The sequence below is a fragment of the Paramormyrops kingsleyae genome, chromosome 12, assembly GCF_048594095.1.
Source record: "Paramormyrops kingsleyae isolate MSU_618 chromosome 12, PKINGS_0.4, whole genome shotgun sequence".
Taxonomy (NCBI): Eukaryota; Metazoa; Chordata; class Actinopteri; order Osteoglossiformes; family Mormyridae; genus Paramormyrops; species Paramormyrops kingsleyae.
The window spans coordinates 31,613,149-31,639,651 of NC_132808.1; the positions used below are offsets into that span (position 1 = coordinate 31,613,149).

The 26,503-nt window shown below is 46.6% G+C and overlaps 5 protein-coding genes across 10 annotated transcripts; 2 read left to right on the forward strand and 3 right to left on the reverse strand.

Annotated features, from left to right (window-relative positions):
* Window positions 1-64: 64 nt before the first annotated feature.
* unc93b1 (unc-93 homolog B1, TLR signaling regulator) lies at window positions 65-11,278 on the forward strand. Its single transcript, XM_023793225.2, has 13 exons — window positions 65-913; window positions 1,696-1,803; window positions 2,993-3,131; window positions 3,379-3,532; window positions 3,666-3,827; window positions 4,840-4,966; window positions 6,155-6,248; window positions 7,087-7,211; window positions 7,728-7,910; window positions 8,806-9,079; window positions 9,869-9,987; window positions 10,066-10,188; window positions 10,492-11,278. The coding sequence occupies exons 2-13, from the start codon at window positions 1,696-1,698 to the stop codon at window positions 10,699-10,701; spliced, it is 1,818 nt and encodes a 605-aa protein (XP_023648993.2). The 5' UTR covers window positions 65-913; the 3' UTR covers window positions 10,702-11,278.
* Window positions 11,279-11,390: 112 nt separating this feature from the next.
* LOC111834188 (beta-crystallin B1-like) lies at window positions 11,391-17,803 on the forward strand. 2 transcript variants are annotated; one of them, XM_072697972.1, is made up of 7 exons: window positions 11,391-11,530; window positions 12,914-13,009; window positions 15,576-15,679; window positions 15,901-16,019; window positions 16,211-16,343; window positions 16,426-16,568; window positions 16,959-17,803. In XM_072697972.1, the coding sequence occupies exons 3-7, from the start codon at window positions 15,581-15,583 to the stop codon at window positions 17,128-17,130; spliced, it is 666 nt and encodes a 221-aa protein (XP_072554073.1). In that variant the 5' UTR covers window positions 11,391-11,530; window positions 12,914-13,009; window positions 15,576-15,580; the 3' UTR covers window positions 17,131-17,803. The 2 variants fall into 2 exon arrangements, with proteins under 2 accessions (XP_072554073.1, XP_023648984.1); XM_023793216.2 differs by lacking the exons at window positions 11,391-11,530; window positions 12,914-13,009 and adding an exon at window positions 15,003-15,348.
* On the reverse strand, window positions 11,814-14,184 carry LOC111834189 (beta-crystallin A1-like). The gene is made up of 6 exons (XM_023793217.2): window positions 14,097-14,184; window positions 13,445-13,528; window positions 13,148-13,266; window positions 12,818-12,959; window positions 12,453-12,595; window positions 11,814-12,106 (listed from the first exon to the last, which is right to left on the reverse strand). The coding sequence occupies exons 2-6, from the start codon at window positions 13,505-13,507 to the stop codon at window positions 11,959-11,961; spliced, it is 615 nt and encodes a 204-aa protein (XP_023648985.1). The 5' UTR covers window positions 13,508-13,528; window positions 14,097-14,184; the 3' UTR covers window positions 11,814-11,958.
* Window positions 17,804-18,626: 823 nt separating the features above from the next.
* On the reverse strand, window positions 18,627-21,810 carry LOC111834187 (uncharacterized). Its single transcript, XM_023793215.2, has 3 exons — window positions 20,890-21,810; window positions 19,846-20,730; window positions 18,627-19,546 (listed from the first exon to the last, which is right to left on the reverse strand). Exons 1-3 carry the CDS (start codon window positions 20,948-20,950, stop codon window positions 19,185-19,187), a joined length of 1,308 nt encoding a protein of 435 aa, XP_023648983.2. The 5' UTR covers window positions 20,951-21,810; the 3' UTR covers window positions 18,627-19,184.
* Window positions 21,811-21,945: 135 nt separating this feature from the next.
* LOC140577518 (uncharacterized) lies at window positions 21,946-26,274 on the reverse strand. 5 transcript variants are annotated; one of them, XM_023793210.2, is made up of 4 exons: window positions 26,150-26,274; window positions 25,033-25,122; window positions 24,409-24,916; window positions 21,946-24,012 (listed from the first exon to the last, which is right to left on the reverse strand). In XM_023793210.2, the coding sequence occupies exons 2-4, from the start codon at window positions 25,033-25,035 to the stop codon at window positions 22,196-22,198; spliced, it is 2,328 nt and encodes a 775-aa protein (XP_023648978.2). In that variant the 5' UTR covers window positions 25,036-25,122; window positions 26,150-26,274; the 3' UTR covers window positions 21,946-22,195. The 5 variants fall into 5 exon arrangements, with proteins under 5 accessions (XP_023648978.2, XP_023648981.2, XP_023648975.2 ...); XM_023793213.2 differs by lacking the exon at window positions 26,150-26,274 and adding an exon at window positions 25,470-25,503; XM_023793207.2 differs by having other exon boundaries at window positions 24,409-25,122.
* Between the last annotated feature and the right edge of the window lie 229 nt (window positions 26,275-26,503).

Below are 26,503 nucleotides of genomic sequence, written 5' to 3' on the forward strand. Positions count from 1 at the left end.
TGCGGATGTGAAAATCCTCGAGTAATACTTGCCCCCAACCTCATGATATCTCTGCTAGCTTGACCGATAACATAAGTCTATTTATTGGCAATTTCTAAACCAGCCGTATTGCCCTCGCAAACTCTCCACTACGAAGCGTATCTTCTTGTCAGAGTCATCACAGTCCTCTTCCTCTTAGGAACACTTCCTGAAGGACTAGGAAACACTACCTTTTGGACCCGCTATTAACAATGTAAAATTAGAGGCACTGAATTTTTTAAAGCTCTTACGAAAAGGATGAGGTTGCTGTGAGTGACGATGCGTAGCGGCACCCAAGCCGAGAGGCGCAGATCCAAGGGCTCAACCTTGGGTCGAGCATTGAGTTGTTAAGGTCTCCGCCCATTTAAGTGGGTCCAGGGGGTGTATTATTTCATTTATTAAAGATATGTTATGCACTTACACTAACACGTATTAAATAACATTAATATATATGATTTCATATTGTAATCATTTTCAGTATTATTTACATATATTTGTCAAAATTGTGCTTAAATGTTTTAAACTAGTTATTTACCTGATATAATTATGATCTATAGTCATTGCATATAATATGTATAACGATTTAAAGGTGTACAGATTGAAAGTGAGTCCAACTGGCCTGAGCCCTTGCAATTACATTACAGGCTTAGAGGCTAATAACACTACGGCTGTTTCTTTAAGAACAAGAGGGAAGGGCGCCAAGTTTCATTTCCCCCTTTGATAGAGTCGGAATATAAATCGTGCATATTTATCGCCCGGTGCAGTAGAAAGAGGAAGGTGAGCTTCTAATTCATGTCCTGCAAGAAAACAATACCGAAACTTCTTAAAGATGGCTACGATTAATTCTCCTGCCTAAATTTTGAGATACGCCAGTCCAAGAAAGAAATTTAACAAGGTTTGTGTGTCCGTACATATACGAATGACTATTATTTCATATTTCTAAGTAATGTATCTTATTTTAGCCAAGAGAATATGTTGAAAATATTCCAGAACGAGAGTCAACAAGTCGTCAGCATGTATGTTAAGCGCACTTAGTTGCATACGATTTGAAGGCTATTTATCAATACAATCAATCCATCTTTCAAACTAGTCAGCTAAATGTCAAAAGTTTTCAGCTAAAGTTTTCTTATGCTTTTATTTCTTTTTGCTTTCGTCATCTAAAGGTGTTTGCTCAACGATTTTGCTCCAGAAAGCAGCTTTTAGTTTAAATTAATTTAGTTCTAACGACATAATGCAAATGGTGAGAAGTTTATTTGCATTGTTAAATTCCTGTAATCACCCGATCTGTAATTACAATGGCTAAAAATGTAGAATTCAGGTAATGTTCGTATATGCTAGTGTACGAGCTCTTTTAAATATGCAAATATACATTTTTTTTCTGCCCAATGCTTTAAAAGTTTTTCAAAAACAAAACGTTGTATACATATTAAAAAGTTTTACCTTGGTGCTATTATGTTTTTCCTGCTGTTTCTGAAATTATATACATTGTATTTAAAATGTGTCATGCGGTGATACTAGGTGATATAATGCATTTTTAACTACTTGCAGCAGGTGCATCATACGATCTTCTACCGCAAACGAGCAGATTACATGCTTCAACGTAGCACATTTACGGAAGATTAGTGAGAAATGTGTTAAAAATTCAGTAGATCGCTACCTTGTTGATCCACCCACCAGATGGCAGAAGCACGGGCTGAAAACGTCTATAGTGAAGCTGTGCTTGTTGGCCCGCCACCTGTTGGTGAAACAGAGTTAGTGCAGCCAGATGGATGCGGGCAGGCACAGGTAAGAAATCGCGCTTAAGACAGTATCTGTAATGCATATTTCAGATCCTCTTTTATTTGAATCTTATCTATGATCTCTCTTTGATCTTTATGTATGATTGTCTTCTTCATGTGGTTTGTCTAAAAGCCATTTTACATCATCCTACTTGTTCATTATCACTATTAAACTATTAAACGATTATATATCAAAATTATTATAATTAGGCACTATTCAGTGTTTGCTGAATTTCTGGAGTTTATATAAGCAATAGTTGGTGAAAATACAGTTTACAAATAGGCAGGCATATGCCAACAAGAAATAAATAAATGGTTAGATAGAAAATACATTTCAAAAGAGTTAAAACAAGTGAACATTCATAATGTAATATATCACTATTGCAGCATAAGCAAAGATTTATTGAATTGGCAATCAATGCTTTTTTTCTTTAATAAATTGCTCTATTTGACAGAATTGTTCTGTATCTTTTACCTGAGGGAAGTATCATGGATGCAACGAATGATACAAGTCCTGCATGGACCCTTGCTGACTGCCAATGAGTTTACCTGCTGTTTTCATTACCCTAGACAGCCTGATTTTGTTAAACGCCCATATCAGACGCTTGTACACTCTTTCCAAAACATTCTGGCTGAGCCTGAACCCCTTCAATTTCATAATTAAAAATGACTTTCTGCTGGCCTTATTACAGATGAATTAAACATAAAGTTTGGCTTCTTATCAATGGAAGATACTTAAAGCTGCCGACAGTGGTTGGTTTTGTTGCATTAGGATCATAATCAAACCCATTGACTTATAATAATAATGGAAACATTGAATTACGTATTCTGATATGTATTTGGGTAAAGGATTTAATTACAGGTGTGTATGTCTGAGTGACTGGTGTGCGTGTGTGTGCCCTGCGATGGGTTGGTGCTCCATCCTGGGTTGTTCTATGCCTTGTGCCAGTATAGGCTCTGGACCCCCCACAACCCTGAATAAGACAAGTGGTTACAAAAAATGTATGGATGGATTTAAGAACAGAGAATGAATAAACAAAATGTCTCAAGCAGCTGAGCACCCTTTAGCTGGAGAGGTCCACGGCCTAGAACAGCTGTTCTAGGCCGTAGCGCAGATGATGGACGTTCTATTCTATGTATGTGTTTTTTTTAGCCTTTGAATGAGTCATGTACTAAAGACCGCTGTTCCCAATCAGATGGAGTTTCTAGGTCCTCATACGGAATATGACGAGGAAGAGGAGGAGAAGAAGTATTACCGCAGGATGAGGCTGGGCGTGGTCAAGAACGTGGTGGCGGCCAGCCTGGGCGGAATGATCACGTACAGCGTCTACCTGGGTATGCATTCCAGTTCAGTCAGTAGCTGTTCGATAAACAGTATCTGCAGGCTTCTGGGAAAAAACAGGTTTTTGTTTGTAACTGATGATCTTACGGCCTTCAGCTACGAGACCCATTTAGTTGTAAATAATGAACATTTTTTTTACATTATTGAAAGGGAAATAGCAGAAAGAGACTCTGTTCTATACCTGCTCTGCCACACGGACCACTACCCTAATCCCACTACATACGTGGTCTCCATCCCTAGGTCTGCTTCAAATGCAGCTTATTCTTCATTATGACGAGACGTACCGGGAGGTGAAGTACAGCAGTTTGGGCTTGGAGGATATTGACAAGAAGATGCTCATGGGGATCAACGTCACGCCTATTGTGGGCCTGCTCTACACCCCCGTCCTAATCCGGTACTGCTGACGCTGTCCTGTGCTCCCCAGAGTCCTTCCTGCCAGCTTTTTCTGTCACTAAGCCTGGTCTTCACCTCTATCAGCATTTTAAATCACTCTCTCCAACTCGATTTTTTTTCTCCTCCAAACTCAGGTTTCTTGGCACCAAGTGGATGATGTTTCTGGCATCTGGAATCTATGCTCTTTTCGTATCAACCAATTACTGGGAGCGATACTACACCCTGGTACCATCGGCTGTTGCTATTGGAGTTTCCATTGTACCCTTGTGGGCCTCGCTTGGGAATTACATCACCAGGTAAGAAGTGTGCTGTAGCTAGAATGGACGTGCTCTCAGGTCCTACTGCCTCAAGATCATATGTATAGAAATCTGTGTTAAGTAGCTGTTTTGTGTTAGGAGCTTTAAGTAATTCTTCTTCAATAGTGTGCTTAGTGTAAATCTATTTTAATAAGTGATAAGCACACAAACATATTTTACATGCTTTTGAGAGAAACCATTATTGCTTTTTTGTTTACTGCAGTGTTTCTTACCCTGGTCCTTGTGGACTGTCTGGCAGGGAGCTGTGAGGGAGCAAAAATGTGGACTGTCTGGCAGGGAGCTGTGAGGGAGCAAAAATGTGGACTGTCTGGCAGGGAGCTGTGAGGGAGCAAAAATGTGGACTGTCTGGCAGGGAGCTGTGAGGGAGCAAAAATGTGGACTGTCTGGCAGGGAGCTGTGAGGGAGCAAAAATGTGGACTGTCTGGCAGGGAGCTGTGAGGGAGCAAAAATGTGGACTGTCTGGCAGGGAGCTGTGAGGGAGCAAAAATGTGGACTGTCTGGCAGGGAGCTGTGAGGGAGCAAAATTGTGGACTGCCTGGCAGGGAGCTGTGAGGGAGAAAAAATGTGGACTGCCTGGCAGGGAGCTGTGAGGGAGCAAAAATGTGGACTGTCTGGCAGGGAGCTGTGAGGGAGCAAAATTGTGGACTGCCTGGCAGGGAGCTGTGAGGGAGCAAAAATGTGGACTGCCTGGCAGGGAGCTGTGAGGGAGCAAAAATGTGGACTGTCTGGCAGGGAGCTGTGAGGGAGCAAAAATGTGGACTGCCTGGCAGGGAGCTGTGAGGGAGCAAAAATGTGGACTGTCTGGCAGGGAGCTGTGAGGGAGCAAAAATGTGGACTGTGTGGGGTCCCTGAGGGCTGGGTTGGGAAACACTGGTTTACGGCAAGTTGTAATTCTCTCGGAGCCCTGCTATAACGTCACTAAATAACGTCAGATCGCTCTTTTTACTGTGAACTTAACAAAGGCCCCCCTCTCTCTCGCGCCCTCTGTCAGAATGGCTCAGCAGTTCTATGAGTTTGTCAACTACAAGGAGGAGCAGGAAGAACAGAGGAGGACCACCAAGGGGGCATGTCATCGCTACATCATCATTTTCCAGTCTGTTTTCTACGTCATTTTCCATGTGAGTTCAGAGCCGTTTTTGGACGATGATCCAAAGATGACGTTGATCGTCTTTGTAGAAAGACTGATTCCCCAAAGTTATGATAAGTTAAACAGGACCTATTATGCTCATTGCCACTGTTCATAATTTTATTTTGGGGGTCTAGTAGAGTACATTTACATTGGTTCATAGGTTTACATTTTTTTTCATACTGTGCATCTCTATTCGCCCTCTGCCTGAAACACTCTGTTAGAGCTTTAAGCCTCACCCCTGATGAGCTCATTGTGCTCTGATTGGTCAGTTCACCCTATACTTTCCGCCTCTGTCCTGCAGTCTAAAGGCAGATTCTTGCAAGTAGGCGGCCAATAAGGATTGTATTATGAGGTGACCTCACCATGTCAGGGAAGTAAGGACTGGAATTCCAATGAGGTGTTTCAGGCAGATTAGAAAAGAGTGGTTTCTGTGGTGACAGTTACTCCCTTTGGCATATATTTTGGGGGGTGGTGTATGGCTCAGTGGGCTAAGCCTATGTGCCTCTAATCAGAACGTCGCTGGTTCAAACCCCACCTCAGCATGTCTGCAGGTCCTTCAGTAAGGCCCTTATTTCCTTTAGTAAGGCCACTATGGGTGGCTGCCCTTCACAGACAGCTTACTCTACAATGAGCAAATTGAGGGAGGCATTAAAAACAATTTCCCAATGGGATTAATAAAGTTATTATTATTGGGTCTTAAGGCTGTTTACATGCACATAAAGCTATAAACACACTAAAGGAAAGGGGAAAAAAACATAATTGGTCTCCATTAAGATGAAATAAAGTTAAGATAAGATAAAGACTTTTTTATCCTGAACGAAATTGTTGTGCCAAGGAATAGCTGTCACCGACCAGGATTAACAACAGAGCTTAAATACACCAACAACAAAAAATACAATATAATACAAAAAATACACTATAATACAAAATAAAATAAGGAATCTGGAATACAGTACTAATAAAATGCTAGTATGAAGAGAAAAGGATAATAAGAGTGTGCATGTGCAAATGGTGTAAAAAGGGTGTAAAAAGGGTGTAAAAAGGGTGTAAAAAGCATGTTAACATTTGTCCTGACAGTGAGTAAGTGCAGATGTGTGTCAGTCCGTCTTATTCCAGCCGAATGCCTGTGGGTCAGTTGATGCATAGACACTCATTCTTTCGCGTTTGTGTCTTTCAGCTGAGCCTGGTCTTTGCCCAGCTCCCCATGCTTCTCTTCTTGAATAACTTCCTCATCGACTATAACCACACCCTCTGCAACGTACAGAGCTGCGGTAAAAACACACTTGCTTTCTCTGCGACGTTTCGAAATGTCCTTACGTTGTGTGAGCACTCTGTGGGCTAGGCTCATCATTGTGGTCATTGTAATGGAGTCAAACAAGGTTATCGTACCCACATACCAGGACAGTGGGAGACTTTAGTGATTTCGAAGAAATAAAATTTCCATGTATAGATAGGTGAAATATGTACATATTGTCTAACCAATGTGTATACAAACGCTCCTCAACTTACGAACTTTCAGACCTACGAACGAAGAAGACTATAAACCCAAATTGTGTTCGTTGGGCTCCCGTTTCCTGTCCGCAACCTCAATTGTTTTTTCCTGCGCGCCAATTCCGCCTAGTATGACTTCTGGCCGCTACTCCCGCCGCGCAGCAGCGTAGCGTGCGTACTCCCAGCATCCTAGTGCTTTGTACTTGCGTATACCCTTAAAATGATGTTGAATAATGACTTACGAACATTTCAAGTTACGAACAGCCATTCGGAACGTAACTTGTTCGTAAGTAGAGGAGCGTCTGTATTACCTATATAGAATAGGGTATGTTACATAGGATACGCAATAAGTAATACTTTCGTTTGATTAATATAGGATAATGGTATAGAGTTCACTGTAGAATTGAATGATAGATGTGAGGGTGTGTATAGTGTGAAAATATCCTCCCAAGGGAACAAACTCTGCAAATTCCTTTTTCTTCTGCTTTAGGGTTTTGCACAGTTTATTTACTTGAGCCAGTGTGACAGAAATGGACTCAGACCTGATTTGTCACCATTTTAGTTTCTTGTTTCCAGTCTGTACCTGCAATGTCTTTTGTGTGTTTGTGCGTGTCGCAGGCGCGACGTCGTCCGGGGTGATAACGGGACTCAATAAGACGGTGCTGTCCCATCTGCCTCCCTCTCTGCTGCTCATCAAGGTGGAGAGCATAATGATGGGAGCTGCCTTTCTCGCCATGATTATTGTGAGGCTCCCAGTCGCTCTCCATCGCCTTCCTCTCTCACCCTGAACTTAGGGCTCTTAATCAGCTCCCAAGAAAGGCGCCGTCATACTGTACCTTTTTGAAATGGAAAATGTGAGCCCCCTGTTGGCCACAAACTGTCATTGCATTAAGGGGCCAGGGGGCCCCAAGGTGACTTTTTGAGGGGGGGCCCAGAAACGACAAACCCTGTACTTGGTTAAGTGTTTAGTTGAGATGGGATGAATGTTAAAATTAATATTTACTGTACCAGTATCTATCTTACAAAGCTTTGAAAATCCATATGCCTTGATATCAAAATGAGTGAATAATAATCTATTTTATTTATACTTATGCAATGATATTGATAATATTTATATGCATGCTGTTACCTATTACTTGTAATATTATCATTATTGTTATCAATATTACCATTTTATTTGTTGGGACACAAGGCTGAACAGAAATCCATTTAAAAAAATGATCTTGTTGCATCTCTCACCTCTCATCGATTACCCACAGTTCCTTGCTCTCTGTGGTGCGGCTTACCGGCCCACGGAGGAGATCGACCTTCGTAGCATCGGCTGGGGTAACATCTTCCAGCTGCCCTTCAAGCACCTGCGGGATTATCGCCTGCGTCTGCTCTGCCCATTTTTCATCTACAGCGGCTTTGAGATGCTGTTCGCCGTGACGGGGCTCATGCTGGTGAGCTGGGGGGGTCCATGCGGCTCCGCCGAGGGCCAGCACAGCCCATTCCACACCTGAAACCCCTCACACTGCACACCAGTGCTTCTCTAACTGGTCCTCGGGGGGCCCCCGGCCATGTTTAACGTGGATTATCTGGCAGGCAGTTGGGAGGGAGCAAAAATGTGGGCGGTCTGGGGGCCTCGAGAACTGGATTGAAAAACATCACTGTACACTAACATCTCTGGATCTAAACATCTGCAGTTCTTTATGTGTTATTCTATGCAGATTGACTGGTAATGTTTTCGGTGATGCCCAGTATGACTCATAGATTATAGTCTTTGTTCAGCTCTGTGTGACACTGTAGCAAACGGTCCAGTGTGTATGTAGGTTTTTGAGGTGAAGTTTCGATCAGCTGTTCGAACCCAGGTGTGAGGTCCTCACTGGGTAAGGTTGCCCACGCTGGAGTAGCCCTTCGCCAAACCGGCAGTATGATTAATCATGCTGTTAAATAATTTTTTTAACATGTTAAAGCGAAAAACAGGACCTATACATGTTTTGATTACCCACATATCAATGTTCAAAGTTTCTTCTCCAGTAGAGGGTCATTGAATGTAGATTGTAGTAAAATCTGAATCTAAATCATCTGGAATACTAGTAATAACTACAGATCTGGAGTAAAGGTACTGAAATTATTTAAGCTTGCAGATGCGATTAGCCGAAGTGACATGCATTGATTTTTGATCAAGCAGAACCAGTAAGTCCCTGGGGCAATCAGGAATTGAACTGGTGACCTTCTCATCACAGCATGCTAACCCACTGAGCCTCACACCACACCACCAAACATGGTCTAAGTTTGTACCTGATAGCTGGAGATCTCTTCCCTCAGGTTCTCTGTCTCTTTCTCTCTGTCTAGTCTTACGGCGTCTGCTCTGTTGGCTTGGAGAACCTGTGGGCCCTGGTGATGGCGTACGGCTTGTCGGCGTCCATCTTCTCGGCGCTGCCGCCGCTGCTGATGTGGCTGCCTCGCTGGGTTCCGCTCCTCACGGGGGCCACGCTGCACCTCTGCATACTAGTCGGGCTGATGATTTGGTCCCCAAAGCCACGCAACCCGAATCTAGAACCCGGCCTCCTGGCTCTAGTCGCGGCGTGGGGATTGGGAACGGCGTTGAACAAGACCGGCCTGAGCAGTGAGTGGGACCCGCGGGGGCGTGACCTGAACTGCGAAGGTTTTCCAAAACATACTTGGAATGTTGGCTTTAAAGCCCTCAATACTCTCAGGCTTCCTCAGAGTGCCGATATCCTTCATGGTCCTTGATCTTCCAGAGTTTATATATTTTTAGGCTAATTTAGGGTTATCTGGAGGAGACTAGAATTCCTTCGGCGTTGAGCGGTCGGGGAGGAGATAAGAGACTCGTGAGACGTAAAACATCCATGAATGCTGCTTGGGGTCCATCAGGTCGTGAGAGAAACAGATCAGCTGACCAACGGGAGGCATGATGTCTGTTAGCTCTGCTTGAGGAAGCTCAGAAGAACTCTCTGCTCTACTGTCAGTCATTTATTATCAGACTTTGTTTCTGCAAGTTATTTTAGGAAAAAGGAACAAAGAAACTCAATTTCTGGTTACACAGCCTGTGAATTTTGAGTTTAGTGGTGGCATGGTGGTGCAGTGGGACCTGGGTTCGAGTCTCTGCCTGGGTTACTTGTGTGTGGAGTTTGCATGTTCTCCCCGTGTCGTCATGGGGTTTCCTCCAGATACTCCGGTTTCTCCCCACAGTCCAAAAACATGCTGAGGCTAATTGGTATTACTAAACCTGGGTTGTTCCCCGCCTCGTGCCTGTAGCTTCTGGGATAGGGTCCAGAACCCCCCCACGACCCAGAAGCATAAGCGGTTTGGAAAATGGATGGATGGAAATGTCCAGTTTAGTTAGCTCTCCCTCTTCCTAAAGCAGCCGTTTGACTTATTTCTCTTCCTTCAGCCCTGCTTGGCATGCTGTACGAGGACAAGGACCGGCTGGACTTCGTCTATACGATATATCACTGGTGGCAGGCCATCGCCATCTTTGTCGTGTACCTGTGGTCCGGACTTCCCATGAGGGTGAGAACGGCGTCAGATATTCCTCCCGTTGTCTCTGCGCTATGGTGGTGCCACTAACCTCGTCAAATCCATCCTCAGGCCAAGCTCTCCATCTTGTTGGTCACCCTGCTGGTGTCGTGTCTTTGTTACCTGCTGATGGAGCGTCGGCTCGTTATGAAGGTTGCTTACCGACTGCCCCGGATCCCCCGGCCGCGGCACAAGGTTTGTGGCCCGATTGTGACATGAAAGAGGCCTGACTGACACCAGCTTGATCAGGGAGTGGGATCGAGATGTCAGTTTATGCGTACGCTTTGTAAGGGGATTTGGAACATCAAAGAATTCCTGAAAGAGTTTTTAAGGTATTTAACATGATGGCCAAGTATCCAAAAAAGGACCACATTTCTTCAGCTTTTTTTTTTGTTTAGCAAGAGGTTGAAACTAAGATCTTCCTGTGGTTTTAAAGCATTTCTAGCCTTTACCCATAATTCCAGTGCACGTACGCCACTGTTTCACATTCCTTTTCAGGTCAAAGGTTATCGCTACCTGGAAGTGGACGATTCTGACGAATCGGACGTGGACAAGAGCGAGGACGAGATGGTGGAAAGGGACGAGGCGGACAGGGACACATCCTCACAAGGCTCCGACGTGGATCTGAGGGAGGGGGAGGTGCCAGGAGGAGGGGGGGCGCGACGGAGGCGTGACAACACGTATGAGCAGGCGGGGGGGATGGGGTAGGGAACAAAGCATTGTGTGCTTGTGTGACTATGAATGGGGGGGGGGCAGGGGGGGGTGACATATGCCTGTATTTCTGCCTGTTTCATCACTTCCACCTGGTGGTCACAACATCCTTAAAGTAGGGAGGTTTACTTCTTGTTTGCTGGTTCCTCCTGTGTGGGGGGACGGGGGAGAAAATTGGGGGGCGGGGGTTGTAATAAAATCATACAGCATACAGAGCATACAGAGATGTTTATGAGAACAGAGAATTCTGACTGGTGTTTGTCAAATTAACATTTGCTGTATGTATTGTTAATTCACTGGTCTTGTGTTTGCTTAATGTTTGTATTTTCAGTTCTTGCTTGCTTTTGAATGTTTTTAAAGCTACCCGTCTCAATTCTGCTTCTTTCATAACAGCTGCTCCTGCTGAGATTATTAAATCCTATATTGTTACATGATTTGTGGTGACAGAATCGGACCTGTTGTTTCAGGCTCTGGACCTTGACATTTCAGGCTGTAACTGTCACGTACAATGACCAGTGAAGGAGAAGTTATAGAAATGATTTATGCTGCATCAATTAATAAAAGGTTTCCAGTATTTCCAAAGCACAGTTAAATTGATAAAAGTAATTGTATTTATAGAAATGTTTTGCTTCTTGCAGGCATAATGTTTGGTTTGTTGCCTCTGACTGTCCTTGGGTGCGTTATGAGTTCCAGGGTTGGATCCCTGCAGCATCACCTTGGACAGGAGGCACAAAGACAAACCTGGGACCACACTGGGGGAAGAACAGTATTCTAGTATTCAGCTGTCCCTGGACCAGTGACTGGGCCTTCCAAGCCAGGAATAAATGTAATAACAATGTGGAAAATAAAACGAAATGAGGGAAAAACGCATCAATGCAGGGGGATAAACCAATAACACTTTAATAGCGCATCCCTGAAGCACCTCTATGTCACACGGCAGCACCGTGACACAGCGTCAGTCACACACAGGGGTCACAGTTAAGAGGGTTTCCCAGCTGCTCTTTCAGACATGACAACCCCCCCAGACCTGTGACTGTGTGTGTGTGTGGGGGGGGGGGTGCAATACAAGGGACAGTGCAGGCTGGTATTAGTGACTAATATACTGGGCTGGATATTTGGGTCTGGGGTGTACGTGTGTCATGGTGTCTGAGCGCTCATTTTAGGGGTCGTCACTGTGGGGGGGTGACCAATGAGCAGGTTTGTGGGAGGAGCCTGTGTCCGCCTGGCTGTCAGTGGGCCGGTACCAGGGCTCTCTCAGTGCTGGATCCTGCGGATGGACTGGATCTGGGGCGTCTGGCTGTGGGAGCCCCAGTCCCTCCAGTGCTGGTAGTCCCCGCAGTGCCGCTCACACTCCATGATGTACTGCTGCCCCCTGTAGCCCGGGTACTGGTAGCACACGAATCTGTGGATGGACAGAGACAAGTCTCCTGAAGGGGCACCCCAGTCGGGGGGGGTCTGGTTGGCCGGGGCTGGCAGGACAAAAGCAACCCTGGGCCTTATTAGGAGCCTCAGGACTGTGTCATGTGACCAGACTCCATCAACAGGGATTTATGTCATGTGACCAGAGCTTTGGGGACCCACCAACAGAGGGATGTAGAGCTTTGGAAGTTTATACAATGATACTATGCTGTCGTATTCTTGACAGCTAAACTGGCAAACGGACGTAAACATGCTCTGAGTGGACCTAACTGTCCATGGGTCTATGTGTAATGCCACGGGTGGCCATGAGGGGGCGTCGGCCCACTCACGCTCCACACTGCACGTGCATGGATCCGACTTCGTGGTTGCACCAGCCCATGGCCTGCAGGGAGGGGTAGTCATCGCACAGCTCGGCACTGCGGCCCATGAAGTTCTCCTTCTCGAAGATCGTCATGCGGCTGCACTGGTGGGACTGTGCAGGGAAGGCGTGAGGGAGAGACGCACATGCACACACAGGTGAGAGGAAACATCAACCTGCATAGACACTCCTTCACCAGGTAGTATGGCAGCTATTCGAAACCAAATGGCCATTGGTTTGACCCAAAAAAGAAACTCTGCTGTTCGATCTGGAAGCAACACACTCAAAACAACAGAAACATGCTAAAGCGACCAAAACTGCGAGACAGCTACTGACTGCACAGTAGATGGGGCGGAATGACATCATCCTCTCCACGTGGTAGGACAGATTCCCACTATAGGCGTCCCAGTGAGGGTACTCTCCTCTCTCCAGGACAAACTGCTGGCCCTGGAAATCATGGTGCTCAAAGCCCACCCAGCTTTGGAGAAAGATGGAAAGAAGCAATCAGAAGAGAAGACAAAGGATGAGGTCAGCACACCATCTACGTATGGACGGACCGCACAGCAAAAGGGAAGTTGCCTGTGTGGAAACTTGGGGATAGATAGTCATGTATCGCTGAGTTTGTGGAGGCCTACAGTGGTCCTTATCCCGTGAGCAGACACTCACGCTCCGCTCTCCACCCTGACGGAGCGGATGTTGTCAAAGCCGCAGTCCTGGATGTTGCAGCACTCGGTGGTGAACTCCTGCCAACGACCTTGGAAGTGTTCCTGCTCAAACACGGTCATCTGCAGAACGGGGGGGGGGGGGGGGGGGGGGTTATAGGCATAACAGGCAGTCACCTAAGGCCCCCGAATTAGCTGCATTGTGGAGGAAATGAAACCATCCCAAGTGGGCCCCCAAGAAAAGCTTTGCCCAGGGGCCCTGAAGAGGTAGAACGGGCCCTGATATAGTTTAAATAAATACCCTGAAGAAAGGAGCCGTTCCCATTCCGAATCCCATCATGGAGGGTCTGACAGACTTCTGCATCTTCACAGCTGACGCGTATTCCTGAGAGAGACAGAGAAAATAATTACTTTTGCTTATCGTAGATTTATGGTAACTCAATTCTTAAACTGCCGTTGCCCTTATGAACCCAGAATGAGATCAATACACTCAGCTAAACTCCGTGTTTATGTGAAGGCTACGTGCGCAGTATTCATTTTCTTGCCAAAGCGAAAATACAATTATTTTATTGTTTCCGGTAAAAACACTCTGTACAACATTGTTTCCTATCCCCACAGAAGTTGCAAAGTGCTCTCATTATTTTCTTCTCATTACTTTTGTTCGTAACAGGCAAGGTCAGCATACATGGGCTATTTTGAAAATGCAAATATCAAAATAATAGAAATTAACCTGAAAAGGCTTATTAATATATCGTGACCCCACGACAAAATTTACAGATACTCATTAAAATAACTGTAAGAAATAAATACAGGTACTAATTCTATACATTTTACAAACGTGATCCAAAACATTACTGGGTTCCCTGTTAAAGTCACATGATTAATTAATTCGTAACTTGAGCAGCATTTTTTCCCTGCATTTACAATGGGATTAAAGTGAAATGGCCTCTTACCGAGCCGGTAACACGGCAAAGGGAGTTTGCACTATAGCGCCCGGTTTGCTGTGGGAATCTGGCGCTCGGGTTTTATACCGACAGCCGCATTGTGCGCACGGACACGCACCTCGGTGACGCTGTAGGGAAAATATGACCGACTCAGCATCGTTACTGCATGGCCCATTCTGCACATCGCGTCTAATGGGGACATGTTTGTGTCAATGGGGGCCCGACAAAGGGACGCGTCCGTTATCAAAGTACATGTCAGCAGTGTCTATCGCGGGCAGCACAAAAGGCTGGGCATAGGCGGGGAATTTGGGAATTAACCGTTTGCACCCATGGCTGCAAATTACTGGACGCACCGTGTGTGCAGTCTCAGAAAAAAAGGTAGACATTTGTACCTTTGCTTGTCAGTGGGGCTGTACTCTTGTCATTGATCCGTTAAGGTACAGAAGTAGGAGGAACATCCCAAAGGTGCAAACAGCATTAATGTACCATCAGTGGTACTGAAATGAGTCCATTTGTGTACCTTAAAAGATACAGTTAGCTACAGCTAGGGTACACGTGGCAGACGCTTGAGGGTACAAGTCAGTGATAAGCAAAGGTACAACGTTTTACCCTTTTTTCTGTGCAGGGAATGAATATCAGTGTGTAAATGTGGTTTTGTCAATGCAGCCTAGGTCCTGAAATTTTTCCAACATTTTATACTGCATTTTTGTCAATTTGCACATTCCACATAGCTACCTCATTCCCATGTAGCTCTGCAAATTTATCGCTTATTTATTTCACTGCCTTGTTGTGTGTCCCATCCACCTGTGACTGCGGCACAATATCTCACTGTTTTCCAAATACATGTGACAAGAAACCTCGGAACTGGAACTTGGAAGCTTGTGACCTCAGTCTCCAGCCGTTCTGCGTCTGAGAGATTGTAGTCTCGCCGTTAACGGGGTAAATAAGTGAATAAGTGAACATGTCAAACAAGCAGCAAATTCACATGAAACTAAAGATCAAGCAATTTCGTTTTGTCAAAGCTTCAGACGTTCAGCGTTGCATGTCTGTAATAGCGCTGAAAGCAGTTTGTGTCCCTCTCGCCTGGCTCTCTTCCGGACGGCGTTTGATGACGGAGGGTTTTCTATTGTTCGGCTCCTATGGTCTCAGCGGGTTTTGCCTTTCTGCCTGAAATCCTGTCCCGGGGTGAACCAGTATATATAAACGACGGGAGTGAGGTGGGCGATGTGCACACATACATAAATCAGCTCCACGCGTAACGGTAAGAAACGGGAAGGGAGAGGGAGCTCAAGAGAAGTGGGACAGTTATCGGGAAAAAGTGACAGAAACTGCTTGACTTTTAGTAGTAGCGTAAGCAGAAGTTAATCTATCAACACACAGGATGCTTGGGAAAAAATTAGCAATCTATAAGATATCAGTAATCATCAGCAATTTGCTACATTTTCTCCTCTGTTACCATTTATGTATTCATGTGTCCCTGTTTCTCAGTCGTCATGTCTACTAGCGGAGAGAAGTCCAGCAAGACCCCCTCCCAGACTGATGGGAGGACTGCCCCAGGCAAGACGTCCGATCCCGGCATGATGGCCTACAAGGTAAGGAGGAGCAAATACACAGGAAATGCAGAAATAAAAAGCATACATACACAACATGACCAACGTGGTGAAACATCACATAAAAACTGCTACAGGAGCTCTAGAAAGTCTACCAGTGACTGTGAATGAGAGTAGGTGTTAACCCTACTGGTGTAGACATATAGCCGACAGAATGATAGGTCGTAATAATCCTATTTCCTGCCAACTATATTCTCTTGCAGATGTGTGTTTTCGACCAGGAGAATTTCCAGGGCAAGTGTATGGAGATTACTGGAGAGTGCATGAACGTCTGTGAGGGCGGCATCGACAGAGTGCGCTCCCTGCGCGTTGACTGTGGCCCGTGAGTCTCCCGCCCCCAGCCTGCATACAGTCACGGTGATAAGGTGTCCCTCGTGGGTTCGGGGGCTGACGGAATTCGCCAAGCCATCTATGTAACTGCCCTCAGCCTTACGGGGCAAGCCGATGCAGAGATTCGTGACATTGCTGGGGCATTTGCTGACAATGATGCCCCGTCGCTCTCTGTGCACCCAGCTTTGTCGGCTACGAGCAGATGAAATTCTGTGGTGAGATGTACGTCCTAGAGAAGGGGGAGTACCCTCGCTGGGACTCATGGAGCAACAACTACAGGAATGACTTCCTCATGTCCTTCAGGCCTGTCAGAATGGTAGTGCTTTTGCATATTTGCTTGTAAGTTTCTGATAATTTGTACACTGTGCACTATATTTACTTGCTGGGGCTTCTGTCAGGACCCAGAGAAGCACAAGATCTGCCTGTACGAGGTCGGGGACTTCAAAGGGCGCAAGATGGAGATCGTGGATGATGACGTGCCCAGCCTGTTTGCGTACGGCTTCACCGACAGAGTCGGTAGCATCATGGTGAGCTGTGGAACGTAAGTGACAGGAGAATCTGCTGTAGGAACTCAAACACAAAAAAATGCCAGTTATCGATGAATGAAACTGAAGAGCAAATTTCCAGAACTAAGTCAGTCCAATTTTTTTGCTTGTTTTGAGATGAGCCATTGACTTAAAGTCAGGCTTCCTCATCATACATGACAGCAACCGGGAAGAAAAACTCGCTCGGTTCTCATGTAACCCAACGGAGAACTTTCATTACGAAGTTCTGAAGACTCACTAAATCGTCAGAAATTCACTTGAAAATGCCTCCTGTGGACTGAGTGAGTTTTAGAAATTTGCTGTTCAGTTAATAGGTTATATTCCAAATATGTCACCGCAGCACATGACAAGGGATGGTGGGGGTTATACTCTCTCTTTCTCTGCAGCTTTGTGGGATACCAGTACCCCGGTTACCGTGGCAGCCAGTACCTGCTGGAGAAGGGTGACTACACTCACTTCAATGAGTACGGCGCCTGCCACCCCCAGATGCAGTCCATCAGACGCATCCGTGACATGCAGTTCCACCCACACGGCTCCTACGTCATGGCCAATCAGTGAGGGGCAAAGAGAGCGAGGAAGACAGAGGAGGGGGAAGAGGGGGAGGAGAGGAGCCTAGTTTAACAATGAGGCCTGGACTGTAGGTCAGGCGCTCGATTGGGACCCTACAGGGGAGAAAAGATCGAGGTGCTTAGCACTTAGCGTGCATGCTAACAGGCTAATGTCATGCTCCTTCGTCAACATTCACATTTGAAATATAAGTACGGCATAAAGAGACTTACTGCTATCTTTCAGTGTTTTTTCTTTTATTTAAAAAGAGAAATTGATTAATTTCTTAAGAAAAAACAAGCATTTCAGAGATATTGATTAGTATATTACTACTTTGTCTACATCTACTTCAAATGTTGGTGAAGCCATGACATATAAACATAATGAGGTAATTAGATAATAAATAAACTAAAATATCTCTGAAATGACAGACCATCCCTCAGCCCTTCTCTTTCTCTCTCAGATCTCTCCCAAATTTGTTATGTTATCTTTTATTTCCCTTTTTCTGTTAATCCCCATTTCCTGGATCCCAGCATGGAAACACACCGATAAGACACACTAATAGCCAGTCATCTCGCTAATGAAATGCCTTGCGATGGGATCTGATGTCCCATCATGAAAATACCTCCCGTTGAAAAAAGGAATACATTGAAATTAACACACCAGTGTACAAATTTCTTGAAATAAAAACACTTGATTTCAGCTAAGCTCTTGTGGGTCTTTTTGACTGCGGACACCATGTTGTTCTCATAACAGCTGCGTCGTCTTCCTGTCTCTGCAGCCAGGACATCATCACTTTCTTTGACTTTGTTTACGCATCATTGATGATCTTCTGCACCAGAGTTTCTCAATCCAGTCCTCAGGGACCCCAGACCTTCTACATTTTTGCTCCCCCCCCCCCCCCCGAGGATCGGGTTGAGAAACACTATTCAGCATCACGCTCCAACTGCACTTTTATATACGAGTAATAATTCAAAATGAGGAAACCATTTCCATAGAGGGGAAAGAAACAGACTCAAAAGAAAACTAATATATAAAAGTTGAAGAAGAATAATAATATAGTAACCAACACTGGTATGTAAGGAGTTTTAAAGTTTATTAAATTTACATATGCATGGAAAACGTGATTAAAGTTCTCCATCCTATCTAATGTTGGAAGTGGAATTGGTGTTTGAAAGGCTTTGGGTGGGGGGTTTATAATCTTAAAGATGAACTTGCCATTGGATGCTGCCACCTGCTGGTTGGGTTTTTGGATCCTGCCCGCATTCTCCACCATGTTCTTGCAGTTTGCATGTCTTGCCTGTTGTGTGGGGATCCTCCCACAGTCCAAAGACACTTTGTTGTCTCTAAATTGCCAACAGAGTATGCATGTATATACCATATGCTACCTTCACAGGTTCTAATGGTAACAAAATATACAGTCATCAGATTTAACTGATACATATTTGTTTTTAAAACTTTGTTCAAATCTTGTTAAAGAAAACTCAATATATATTCTGAACACACAATTACTTCAAAGCGTTGCAAAAACTTTATTTAGCAGATGTGATTGTCCAACGCAACATCCAAGTCGGGAAAACAGCACATTGAAACAACCCAGGGACACTGGGGCTTTTACACATGCAAAGTAAGCGCTCTGCATTCCCAGCTACACCCTCTATGGAAAAGACATCTAATATAGTATTAACAGCTTGAGAATGTTTCCTATTGTTTTTGTATTTTATCATAACTTGGGTAGGCAAAAATGCATAGACATACTGTCATATTATAAATGCAGAGAAAGTGCTTTTTGAGTGATTGTTCTGTCTAAACTTCAGCTCAGATTGTTTTCTAAGAGCGTCGAAACATGAAGATACACTGTAGCTGCAGTACATACAGTAGCTACTATCAATTGTCATATGCTCAATTTATCAATGTATTGGGTGTATTCTCACAAACAGAAGGGTTTTCTGAGCCTGTCTCGATGTTTTGATTTATGTGGATGTAACCAGTGTGACTGCAGGGTATGGAATGCACCGGAATTCCATCCACCTGTTGGCTTTCTCAGCAATAAGCCCGACGCACGTTCAGAGGCTGTAACCTATTTCAGACGTATCCCTCTCTTCCCGTACTCCCAACCTCATCCTGAGAAAGGTCACCACCTGACCCCCAGTTACTCCACCAATGACCGCCCCCGCTGCAGCCCCCCTGGCCATGCCCTTCAGGGCCCCGGCGATGAGCCCCACTACCGCCCCCACTCCGACTCCCAGGGCCACCGCTGCAAGTCCGCCATAGCGGTCAAGGCTGCAGGTCGAGGGGCCAAATTTCCCCCCCATGTCCCCGGCTCGGCACTCCCCAGTCTTGGGGCCTCCCGGCCGCTTCAGCACTGGGGTAAGCTGATCACCGGCTCCCCCTAGTGGCTGCTCTGCTGGGCGTTCTCTCCAGATCACTGTGGGCAACACAGCAACAAGCATCACAGGCGCTCGCTTAGCACAGATGCTAACATGCTAACATCACAAACATTTAAATTTTTTATTTAATGTAAGCTGCTGCTAGTTCTTAGTTTGTTTTTTTTAAAAGAAATCACTATAAATAAAATTTGTGTGTTTAGTCTTGTCTCTGTAGTGCTGTTTACAAGAGTCCTGAATGCTATACAGCTTCATCATTATTGCCAGTGGCTGTTATTGCAGTGCGATGGCACCAGTGGCAGCCAAAGCTCTGGGTGATTCGCACGGTAACAGGACTCACCGTGGGGGGGCTCCTTTCTGGCCCGTACTTCCTCCTTCTCTCTCGTCAGCCCCCTTTCTTCTGCATTTTTCTCCATCTCCTCTCTCAGCTCCCTTTCTCTTCTCCTCCATGTCTCTTCAAAGTCACGTTTCAGCTCCTCTTCCTTCTCCTTCAGCTTCCACTCGCACCTCCGCCTCATCTCCTCCATCTCCCTCTCCATCTCCCCCAGCCTCTCCCTCAGCCTGCCCTCCCCCTCACCTGTGGACCCCCCTGGACCCCACTCTGCTCTGGGAGGAGGGTCAATCCTGAAGTGCCAGCCGTCATTGGCCACTGTCATCTCGTCGATCCTCTCCAGCAGCTCTGTGACCTGATCCTCCCCCCATTGCTTCCTGTTCGACAGGAAGTGACATCGGCCCCCGCATCGCTCCAGCAGCCCCTGAAGGTGGACCCCCCTCCCCTTCACCTTCTCCTCCAGGGCCTCCCTGCCAATCTTGCCCCCCTTGGTGAAGAGCACGAGGGTGTGGCTCCAAATCCTCTCCCCGAAGAGCCCCAGACAGCCCTCGGCGGCCCTTCTCTGCGTCTCCGTGAACAGGCTCCACGTGGCCGGGATGACCAGCAGGATGGCATGTGGTCCGGAGGGGCACATCGCCACGCTGCGCACCAGCTCTCTACGAAGGCTGTCAGGGACGTCCAGTGTGGAGCCGTCCCAGCCGGGCGTGTCCACCACGCTGACCTGCCTCCCGTCCTTCTCGGCTCGCTTCCGCACGCACGCCTGCGTCTCTCTCCCGCACTCAAACTCCTCTCGGCCCAGGATGACATTGCCTGCTGTGCTCTTGCCGGCCCCCCTCTCCCCCAGGAGGACGATTCGCAGCTGGGACAGCCGGTAAGGCTTGGGAGGCTTCCTCCCTGGCGGATTCAAAAGATTGGTATCAGTAAATTCAATTCTTCTTCTGATTTTTTCCAGTAGCACAATAAATTTCGTATTGAAATTGAACCCATTGATACAAACGTCATCATTTACAGATCAACAGCGCCCTCTGCTGGAGAAAAGGATTAACAACTCACTGACAAGAAAGGGCGATCGACTTCCTGGTTCTTTTACTGGCGGCCGTTTCCGACTGAACATATTTACTTTTTCTTGAGAATATACTGCTGCCCTCCGCTCCCCTTTTACTTCATCTTGTTTTTCTCCGTAGTCCACAGCCTGGAGAGGCAGATAGTTAAAACAAAGGCTTCTTCCCGAGAGCGAACCGATGTGATTAATGAGAGACTTAGCCGAGTATGGAGGGCGGAACGCAGCACTGAAGAGCGCAAAGTCCAGCTCGGCCCTAAGAGTGATTCAGCACTCGCTCCTTATGGGTCTTTTCAGAAAGCCGTGTAATATTTAATGAAAAGTATATTCCGTCTGTGAGACTAAGCTAAGGCATAATGTATAAAACTGGCACCGAAAAGGCAACAATTCACGCACTAATGTGCTTAATAATTCACAGCTGAACATCTCAAAGTGTAACTTAATAATACTGGATTGAGCAAACAGGTTTATATAGAAACTGTAACTCCTGAGGAAAAAAAAATCTGCCTGGAGGGGGCATCATTGTTGCCATATTATCTGCTGTTTCCCCAGAAGCTAAAGGACTCCAACTTTTCCTTGTGTCCAAACAGTCTCCTTTGACAGGAGGGTAGAAGGACAGATGGTGTCCAAATTCTACTCCATCCTGAATAATGAGGTCCACCTTCTGAACAGTGGGCTGTAGAGCTGAGGAGCAGCTTCAGACAATCCTTAGTGCTTCTGCTGTCCTGCACATCCGGCTCAGAGGACACTAAGCCAACTCTTTCACCCTTTACCATGTTATTCCAGCTGCACTAATTTACACACCTTCCTCAGATCTACCACCTGTGCTGGAATGTATTTATTACTGTGCATGACACACACACACACACACACAGACACACACACACACAGACACACACACACACAGACACACACACACACAGACACACACACAGACACACACACAGACACACACACACACAGACACACACACACAGACACACACACACACACAGACACACACACACACACACGTAATGATGCTAGACAATAAAATCCATTCTGGGGTATCAATAAAACTCTGTTTTTATCGTAAATCTTACACATAGTAGGAAAAGCAACTTAAAAGAAAATAAATGAGATTCCAACAATTTTACAGTTTTATGCAACATGAGAATGTCTCGTTCAGGAGCTACGTGTAGCGTGATTTACACAAATCTTAAACACAAATCTTATTCTTCCAAAAAAAAAACAAATAAATAAATAGAAACCTAGGAACCACCTGCAAACTGGCTTGTCAGGGAGATAATTTACAGTGGTTTACGCTTGTGCTTTAGTGGAGGACCTTTTCGCTTTGGATGCGCCAGGCAGAACTGACGCAAGCGGTTTAGCGCTGGAGCACGTCACAGGTGGATCGACCGGGAACTGAGCCTTCAGCGCCGCCCTTCTGGTGACTTTCCCGCTCTGTGTTTTTGGGGTGACTTCTATTTGCATCTTCAGCGGCGTCGGTGCCTGAGGCAGCTTCAACACGGTTGTCAGAGGCGTTAAGACCGTGCCGGGCTGTAATACAGGGAAGGAGACACCCTGGTCGGCCAGCACAAAGACAACGGGACTCAGGAACTTCGCCCCCTGCTGCTCGTCTGTCGACACCATCCCCGGTCGCACGCCTGGGTCCGGCTCGCAGCCCGGAGCCACACTTCGAGGCAGGATCTTGGGGAACCTGGAGAGTCCGTCGAGCTGTGGGTCCGAGCTCTCAAGCAGAGCGCCGTGGACGGAGCGTTTGTGGGCCTCGAGCAGCGGCAGGTTGTCAAAGTGGGCCTGGCACCGGTCGCATTTTGAGGGCTCGGCGGCGAGGTGCACCCTCCTCCTGTGGCTCCGCATCTCACGGGCGCGGATGAAGCGGCGCTGGCACACGTCGCAGGCATATGGCCTCTCGCCCGTGTGTGTCAGCCGGTGCGACGCCAGGTGGTGCGGCCGTCGGAAGGCGCGCTCGCAGTCCGGGCAGCGGTAGGGCCTCTCACCGCTGTGCGCCCTGCGGTGCAGCTTCACCTCGTACTCCGTCTTGAAGTGCTTCCCGCATTCGGGGCAGCCGTGCGTCCGCTGCAGCCCGTGCCGCACCTTGTGGCCTTTCAGCTCGCCAGCAGTGCGGAAGGCCAGCGGGCACTGGTCGCAGGAAAAGGGCCGCGCATCCGAATGCGTCACCAGATGGCGCTTGAGATGCTTAGAGCAGCGGAAGGTTTTGGGGCACTGCGGGCATGGGTGTGGCCGCTCGCGCTGGTGGGTGACGCGATGGACGCTGAGCGCGCCGGCGTGCCGAAACCTCTTGTGGCACTGCTGGCACTCGTAAGGCCGCTCGCCGGTGTGCGTCCGCTCGTGACTGGCGACCTGGCTCACACTGGAGAAGGCTTTCCCGCAGTGCGTACACATGCAGAGCTTTGGCGCTGCTGTCACCCCGTGCCGCTCCCGCTCCCGCTCCCCACCGTCGTGCGTCCGCATGTGGCTCTTGAGGCCATCGGACCTGAAGAAGCGCCGGGGGCAGCGCGGGCAGCCGTACGGCCGCACGCCGCTGTGCAGGCGCCGGTGCTTGCTGACGGACTCCGGGCGCGTGAAGTGCAGGTGGCACACGTCACAGGCGTAGGGCTTCTGCCCGCTGTGGCTGTGCAGGTGCGACACCAGGCCCTTCCGCTGCTTGAAGGTGCGGCCGCAGTTGGGGCAGGCGTGTCCTGTGGCCGCCGCCTCCGCTCCACCCCCTTCGCTGTGCTTCCTCATGTGTCGGCGGAGGACCCACTCCTTCCCGAAGCTCCTCCCACACTGGACACAGCTGTGGAGGCCGGTCTCCCCCTGTCCACTGCCCAGCTCCAGGGCTTGCTGAAGGGGTACAGCAGCCTTCAGAGCGCCTCCCTCTGGTGGGACTGAGCTCTCCCCCGCTCCTTCAGCCGGCCATGAATCTGGATAGGGGTGATGGTCTGGATCGAGGCCCTCCAGCTCTCCTTCCCCCTTCTCTGCACCGTGTGGCTGGACCTCAATGGCAGTAGTGGCTACTGTGAGCTCGTAATCCACAGACGGCTCGGCCACGACAAAGCAAGCTGCCTCTGGAACCTGCCTGATCTCTATAGCGGCCTTTTCCTGAGCCAGACCTACGGTACAAAAGCCACAAATGTTAGGAGTCATCACCTCCAAATGCTAATTTGTTAGGCTCTAAATTGTCATCTGTAGACACCTTATTTAACATCTGTTAAGCCCCAGAAATGCTGGGTTCACAGGGTGTTAAGATGCCCCCCCCCCCATGACCCACCCAAATTTGAAAAAATAAATAGCTGTAATGACTGTAATTGTAATGATTGTGCAGTAGCCCAGTAATACAAAGTAAAGCCCAGTACAGCTCCCTTCTATCAATGACAATAAAGTTTAATCTAACCCATATCTAACGCTGCTGCTAAGTACAACAGCTAATTTGATCATGCTGATAACATGAAAAGCATAAAAACTAAATTCAAAGTACCTGCCCCAAAACGGTTGTAAATAAAGCATACCCTTGTCGTTGTTGTAACTCTCTACCTCTCCATAGTCGTACGCGATGGGCTGGTGATTAGTGGCCGATTCACCGCTGTCAACTTCCACACCAAAACGTTTATCTTGCAAACGATGTTCAGCCGACACGTTCTGCATCTCGCAATCTTTAGCAGCGGCCTCGCCGTGAAAATGGGTGACATTGTCCTTCACCCAGGTAGTAATCTCGGCGGCAATATCTTTCAGGATGCAGTTCATGCAAGAGTGCAAACGCGTTTGGAAATCCAGCAGATAGCAGCCCTCTTCATCAGTGTCTAAAGATTTCTCCGTTCTGTCCACTAGAACAGGCTGATCCACATCTGGCAACTGCGAATGTCTTTCCAGACCTTTAAGTTTCTCTGACAGCCATCTGCTCTCGGCTTCTTTACTGGAGGTATCGCCGTGAAACCGAGCGAACCTGCTTCTCACCAGGTTGGTTATCTCACAAGTCGTTCTTTTCAGGAGCAAATCCATGCACATGTTTAGATGTAACTGAAAGGTCAATAGAAACGCGCTTTCTCCCATTCTTTATTTATTATCGTCACTTTATATTCCGGGATCTGGCGGTGTGGGCTATTAATATTTTGGGATCGGCAATAAATACACACCATACACCCATTTCCACATGTACGTCTTCTTCGCTGACATTCTCGTTGGCAAGGGTTGGAAAAGCCCCGAGTTCAGTCCGCCACCGCCACCTATCGGATGGGAATACAAATCAAGAACGCCCGTACTCTATATTTTCCCACATATTGCCCCGGATGTTTCATATTTAAACTAAAATATTTAAAGAGTACAACTAATCGCATTTATAGGATATCTAAAACGAAATACGTAAACACAACGAGACGTAAACATATCTACTAATCGGTGTCTTAAATCCTAGCAGTAAACTAGATCTGGTGCTGTCAAAAACGATAACATAGTATTCCCCGGACAGTCCCGTCATTTGGTCGGCTAATTTATAAAGGTTTCGTCGCATTTGCTCCATCAAATACACACTACCACCAATAAGCCGAGTGCAGCGTGCTTAATGTGCACTAACCACACTTCGGCAAATACCGCAAGGAACGGTCTTCGGCTATGCATGTGGACCACAATGCACCGCATCAGCGACGTCGAGTGTTTACATCGAGCACGAGGAAGTCTGTCGGCGTATCAGAACGCAGCACGCCTGTCACGACAGTGGATTTGAGTCGCGCATGCGTTGTCGATCGGAGTCAACCGCGTTAAAATATTATAGTAATAAAGGACTTTAGACCATCTGTCAAACCTGCAGCCTTACCAATTTCAGAAAGTTAAGGCCCTTCTCATGTATTTGCATGCATTTTTTAATAAAATGATTGTGATTACCTTTAATTGTCTGTATTGAAACTGACAAAGCCCCTCACAGAAACTGGGCATATACCTTTTTTTGCTTTTAGTTAGTTTTCAGTTTTACTTATTTTTTTAGTTAGTGTTAGTAAGTGTTTAGTTGTTTTTTCATTTTTCTTTCAATACTGGCACACGCGCAACTCATATCCGCGGTTGACACATCCTGTCATGACTGCCTTCTAAGCAGTTTCAATACAAGTGAAAATAAACTTCTGCATAACATAATGTTAAATTTCTGAACAGGCCAAAAACTGACCCTCTGGTTGCCTATTTAAAGTATTTTGTATTTCAGATCAGCTACTAATAAGCAATATCATCAGACCATGATAAAATGTGGATCATAAAACTGACCTTGATTATATTGAAGTCTTCATATTCCATGTTTACCCGAATGACACTGGCAGCATCAATACAGTGATGAACAATCACGAAACACTTACCTGCAAAAAATTAAATGCCATCAAATAAAACTTTATTAATAGAAGACTGAATTATATCTGTGTTAATGCCCACAATTCAGTGTTCTGTGGTTAATGGTACAATTAATCATTCAAATCAAACCTCAAGTTACAGTGGTAGTAAGCATGGACACTGCAGGCACCTCTACACAATGTGTCCAATAAGATATTGTTTCCCAGCCTTTTTTCTGCCATGACACACTTTCCATGAAGCAGGGCAGCAATAAGGACGTTGTGCCCAACAATC

What these genes read in the sequence shown, in the direction of transcription:
- unc93b1 (XM_023793225.2), top strand. Translation starts at nt 1,696, where the DNA reads ATGGCAGAAGCACGGGCTGAAAACGTCTATAGTGAAGCTGTGCTTGTT. An exon ending in CTTGGGAATTACATCACCAG is followed by an intron (nt 3,828 to 4,839) that starts GTAAGAAGTGTG and finishes GCCCTCTGTCAG; the next exon opens with AATGGCTCAGCAGTTCTATG. An exon ending in CCGTGACGGGGCTCATGCTG is followed by an intron (nt 7,911 to 8,805) that starts GTGAGCTGGGGG and finishes CTCTCTGTCTAG; the next exon opens with TCTTACGGCGTCTGCTCTGT.
- LOC111834189 (XM_023793217.2), bottom strand. Translation starts at nt 13,507, where the DNA reads ATGCAGAAGTCTGTCAGACCCTCCATGATGGGATTCGGAATGGGAACG. An exon ending in GAACGGCTCCTTTCTTCAGG is followed by an intron (nt 13,267 to 13,444) that starts GTATTTATTTAA and finishes CCCGTTCTGCAG; the next exon opens with ATGACCGTGTTTGAGCAGGA. An exon ending in TCCGCCCCATCTACTGTGCA is followed by an intron (nt 12,596 to 12,817) that starts GTCAGTAGCTGT and finishes TTCCCTGCACAG; the next exon opens with TCCCACCAGTGCAGCCGCAT.
- LOC111834188 (XM_072697972.1), top strand. Translation starts at nt 15,581, where the DNA reads ATGTCTACTAGCGGAGAGAAGTCCAGCAAGACCCCCTCCCAGACTGAT. An exon ending in CTGCGCGTTGACTGTGGCCC is followed by an intron (nt 16,020 to 16,210) that starts GTGAGTCTCCCG and finishes CTGTGCACCCAG; the next exon opens with CTTTGTCGGCTACGAGCAGA. An exon ending in CCTTCAGGCCTGTCAGAATG is followed by an intron (nt 16,344 to 16,425) that starts GTAGTGCTTTTG and finishes GGCTTCTGTCAG; the next exon opens with GACCCAGAGAAGCACAAGAT.
- LOC111834187 (XM_023793215.2), bottom strand. Translation starts at nt 20,950, where the DNA reads ATGTTCAGTCGGAAACGGCCGCCAGTAAAAGAACCAGGAAGTCGATCG. An exon ending in TCGATCGCCCTTTCTTGTCA is followed by an intron (nt 20,731 to 20,889) that starts GTGAGTTGTTAA and finishes TGAATCCGCCAG; the next exon opens with GGAGGAAGCCTCCCAAGCCT. An exon ending in CAGAAAGGAGCCCCCCCACG is followed by an intron (nt 19,547 to 19,845) that starts GTGAGTCCTGTT and finishes TGTTGCCCACAG; the next exon opens with TGATCTGGAGAGAACGCCCA.
- LOC140577518 (XM_023793207.2), bottom strand. Translation starts at nt 24,949, where the DNA reads ATGGGAGAAAGCGCGTTTCTATTGACCTTTCAGTTACATCTAAACATG. An exon ending in GAGTTACAACAACGACAAGG is followed by an intron (nt 24,013 to 24,408) that starts GTATGCTTTATT and finishes TTTGTACCGTAG; the next exon opens with GTCTGGCTCAGGAAAAGGCC.